Source organism: Stegastes partitus, unplaced genomic scaffold (assembly GCF_000690725.1).
Source record: "Stegastes partitus isolate 25-593 unplaced genomic scaffold, Stegastes_partitus-1.0.2 Scaffold1539, whole genome shotgun sequence".
NCBI classification, from domain to species: Eukaryota; Metazoa; Chordata; class Actinopteri; family Pomacentridae; genus Stegastes; species Stegastes partitus.
Window position 1 is genome coordinate 153,303 of NW_007579270.1, and position 4,887 is coordinate 158,189.

The window sequence follows — 4,887 nt, forward strand, 5'->3', positions numbered from 1 at the left end:
GGTAACTATTATAAACATGAATAAAACATAGGGGGAGGTAGCTGATTATTTAAATGAGCTTTCAAAATCATCATTACTCCGCGTGCCTCTTTAAATTCCTGATTTCGTCTACCTTGCACTCACAGTTGTGTTGGCAGTTCTCTTCACCTCCAAATATCCTTTTCTGTATTACTCCTTCGCTTTTTCATCATCTCTGTCCTGTCTCATCTCATTTGTAATTTTTCACACCGTTCCTCGGCCTTTCCCATCTCATCCTGTTTTAGGGTATAGCTGCTTTATTTCCCTCCCGTGTCCTCCTGCTCCGTCTTTTCTCTTTCGTTCCTCTATTTGCTCAGCTGTCCTCCATTTGACTTTCGCAGTGACGTCTTGTTCCGTCGGATTTGCCCAAAGCCATGCCGGCCATCGTCAACCTCCTCTTCAACGTGGTCTCCACCAACACCACCATCTCCTTCACCGTGGTGCTGCCGATGGTCAGCCTGGTCTCCCTCCTGGTGGGGGTCGGTGGTCACCTCCTGCTGTGGCTGGTGCTGGTGAGGAACCCCCGCAGCCGCTCCAAGCCGAGCTCCGTCCTGCTCCTCAACCTCAGCCTGGCCGACCTGGGCGCCTTGCTCACGCTGCCCTGTGTGCTTCTGAGCGCCAGTTTCCAGAACTGGCAGCTCGGCGGCGCGACCTGCGTCCTCCTGGGATTCATGACTTCGGTCACAGTGGGAGTGGAGATCTTCAGCCTGGCGGCGCTGTCGGTGTTGAGGTATCGAATCGTTGCACCGCGGACGAGGCCACCTGCGAGTCTGACACAAGTGTGAGTATCACCCGGCAAGTGGAGGTGGGTTTGTTGAAGAAAGAGCAGAACCTTTATGTAATTAGATGATTTTTAAAATTATTATGATCAGACAATCCTGGTAAAATCCCTTAATTGAACTGTTGCTGCATGGGATATCTTTTTAATAGTACCTCGAGGGGTATGAAGTGCATTTTTTTAAACTTTCTTGCAGTTTTCCTCATCTCTCCTGAGCGTTGAGTGTTTCTTTGCGGCACCCCCTACAGTGATGCATGCATATTTATGAGGAAAAATATGTTTTTTTAATTTACAAAATTACAGCACACACTAAAGTTCAAAGATAAAATGCATTTTTGACAGAGTTTAACTAAATTCCAGCTAAAATGTTTTGCTTATACACAATTAAAATCTGACTTTTTCTCATAACACTTACACAGTGCATCACCTTACATGCATGGCTCCAGCAGTGTTGGTGCTGGGTTGAGTTCCAGGTTCGTGTTCGGCTGGTGGTATGAGTATGCAAGGTGTGACCTAAATTTTGTTTTCTCATGCAGACTCTCCGTGGAAAGCCGCATACATCCCAAAATTTGTGTCTGCATGAACAGTCTGCATAGCAACTATGCTGCAAGGGCAAAAGTGCAAATATTTGGCAGCAGTGCGCACAGAGTCCTCTGAGCAGACTCTGAAAAGAAGTAAAATAACAACAACTATGCATTTGTCGTATCCACAACTGTTGCTGTGTGAATCCAGAAGGAAGAATAATGAAGGATTTACAGTTTGATAAATCAGGTTCAATGTTTGGTTCAACTGAACAAAAGCACCAAAGAAGTGAAATACTACTTTACATCTCTTACATGCATTCATGTTAGGTTAGCAGTGGGATTACTTACTGGGATATATCAAATTTGACATCCATGTGAGCATTTCTTTCATTACAGTATCCAAAAGTAGTACAAAATCTGGCATTTTATTGTATGTGCTTAACATGGTGGAACCATTAGCGGCTAAAAACTCTGATGTTTCACTTTGGAGTCGGTGGAGAACCAAGCAGAGCTAAAAGGAGTGGGACCGTTGGAACTGCAATCAGTGAGTGACCAAAGACACAACTTTAACCGGATGCTAATGGTTCTCCGAGTCTCCATGTGCAGCTTTGCAAACATGCTAGTGCTTAACTTTGAACTACAACACCTGCACATGGCAACTGTATTTGTTTCAGGTTTAGGGAAAGATTCTGCTAAAGTGAAGACAACTTTATACATATATGTTCTGTAAATTTGCTGTGTGCTACAAATCCAATATGAGAGGAATCTTAAGGATGCTAAGTTGAGTTGAGCAGATTAATTTGTACGTAGTCTTGCACGATGAATAAACTTTTCCTCCCTTTTCCACAGGTTATACATTGTGGTAGCCATTTGGTTGGTCTCATTGACCATGGCGTTGCCAAAAGTCACCTACATCAACTTTGACAGCGGCTGCACGTGGTCGGTCGGCCAAGACGAGTGGTTGTTCTTCCTGGTTCCTGCCTTCTTGGTTTACTACGTGGTCCCTCTCCTCTGCATTGCCATCAACTGCGGTCTCATCATCTCCCACCTCCACAGCTGCAGGGGAACGCTGGCTGCTGACAGGCGCAACAAGAAAGCAACCGCCCTGCTCATTGGGTCAACGCTGGTTTTTGCAGTTAGCTGGCTGCCGTACTACGCAGTCGAGTTTGTCAATGTCATGTCTCCTTATGTTAGCTCGGCAGCTTCTCCCATTAACAGATTTGGAAGTAAGCTGTCTTCAATTTCCCCTCCGTCAGCCACCTCTCCTGAGCCGAGCGAGGGAACACCGACCAGAGTGTCCCTGCTGTGGGAAGTGGCTTCCCTGGCGGCCATTTTGTTGGTGTGCCTGGCACCGTGCTGGAACCCGCCTCTGTACTTCCTGTTGTCACGTCCGGCTGTGCGTCAGCTCCGGGCTCTTTTGCCTTCTTTCTTTCAAAAGCATTTGAGTGAAAAACCAGCACAGCGCTGGCAGATCGCTCCTGCTCCTCCCCTTCCCCCTCCACACCTGCCAATCCCTCAGCCTCCTGCAGAGTCCCTTACTCACCAAACCCTGACACACAAACTGACTCAGTAAAGGTTCACACAGCTGTGCTCACTCACATGCTCCCATGAGATTGCTGTTCATATTTGCCATCCCGAGAAACACTGTAAATATATGATTCACAACATGCTTTGCAGTTCATACTATCGTGTTTGTTTAGATGCCTCTGTGGCCATCCGCTTTGCTTTCGTAATGCACATAAAAAGGCTCCTGGCAACAGTGTGCGAAGCTCTCAAATAGATGACGGTGTATCATAAACAGAATGCATTGTGTGCCATAAAAACCCAAGATTTAGATTCCTCATCCCGGTGCTGGAGTCACTAAGCAACTTACTGTTCTGGCAATGGGACGCCTTGCAGAGGAGGAGAGCTGGAGAACTGATATGATTTAAAAGAACGTTTTACAGCCAAACAAAGCAGTTTCTCTTTATATCTCATCGTCATATACAGATCCAGGTCAGTGAACTTAAAGAAACATGTTTAGAGCTCCCACATGGGACCAAAACGTACAGCTTTAACGGCCTTTTCAAGGGGCTGAAGGACATCTGGTGACTGGCACAAATCAACCGAGCAAATATAAAGCAAAGTCGCCATGGAGCTTCTAAACAGGCATTAAAAATAGCATCTGATAAGTTTGACGTACAGTATGTGCACATTATGAAAAGAGCTTTGCTGTGTTTTTGGAAGGACATCATCTGGTAGATTACAAAAAAAGCAAATGCAATCCCATCACCCCCATTACTAAGCTGTCTGACAGAGCAAAAACACAGGGGACACGGCGTGCCATGCCTGGAAAGCTCCCTGTAAGGGTCGGTAGCTGCATTGTCTAAATTCAAAGTCATCTTAATAACCTTATGAAAAGAGGCCTCCTTGACTTATGAGAACCATTAACGGAAGCTGACTTGTTTTTGTTCCGAACTTGAATGCAGAGAAGTGCTTATTAAATAGGGATTTGACACAAAGGATCACATCAGAGGGTGACTGCATGGGAAAAAAAAAAAATTACATCTTAACAAGTGGAGCCCATCTGCATCCGGAGTGGTTTAATATCACAATGTAAAGGGCATGTCGTGTACTCGCCGTGGTCAGGGGCTTTGTTTGACAAATTGGCTCACGGTGAGTAATTGGATTTTTTTTTTGTTGTTGTCAGGCTATTCACTTTGAGATATGTAAAGCAGCGGCGGTGACTTTATTGGGAAGTTGGAATCACTTGAGCTCCCCTGAAATATTAGATAATGGGTTTGTTTTGCAGCCAAAAAAAGAAAAAAAGAAGAGGGTATAATTAAAATTTGAACCTGAAATGAGAACAAAAAGATGTTCGAAGCAGTGAAGCAACAAGGAAACATTTTTGTATGTGTTCGTTTGCTTTTTTTGTGGCGCATTAGTGAAGAAGATTGATATCACTCCTATATTTGTCTTGATATATGTAGCTGCACCCAACTAGGTGAGAATACAGATTGGAAATGGCGAAACGATAGAGATTGGTTTGTCAAATACATTTACCAACACCTCTTTTAACTCCCAAAATAAGGTATCAAATCTTGTTTGTTGAGTCGATATGAAAGCCAAAATATAGAAATGGACAGATTGTGATTTTATGGGCTTTAGTATTTGTGTAATAGTATTTCTTGCTGTCTCCATTACCTGGGCTGAAAGATTCTGTGTAATTGTAATCTTCAGGATGACGTCAACCTTCAGTTCAATATTCTCTGTGTAACTAATTTAAAGTGTGATGAAGCACTACCCTGGGACGCCATCGGGAGTGTGGCTGTCAGACAAAAAGGACGGCATAAATTCATAAAACCATTGATGCTACAGTTAAAACTCTTAGTCAGATGCGTTGCATAATGTATGAGGGGCGGCTTTTAAATAATGAGACGGGCTTGTGTCCGGTGGAACCACAGTGTCTGAACCATGTGGTATACATTGATCAGATGAACTAAAAGTGAATTACAGCACTACTCTTCATGTTTAATAGCCACACCTCATATATCTAAATCACAGCCTTACGCCGTCCATCCATCCATC

The 4,887-nt window shown here is 44.2% G+C and overlaps 1 protein-coding gene across 1 annotated transcript; it reads left to right on the forward strand.

Moving 5' to 3' along the window:
- The first annotated feature begins 392 nt into the window (after positions 1-392).
- LOC103371187 (somatostatin receptor type 1) lies at positions 393-2,893 on the forward strand. The gene is made up of 3 exons (XM_008300426.1): positions 393-799; positions 2,170-2,509; positions 2,552-2,893. Exons 1-3 carry the CDS (start codon positions 393-395, stop codon positions 2,891-2,893), a joined length of 1,089 nt encoding a protein of 362 aa, XP_008298648.1.
- The last annotated feature ends 1,994 nt before the right edge of the window (positions 2,894-4,887 follow it).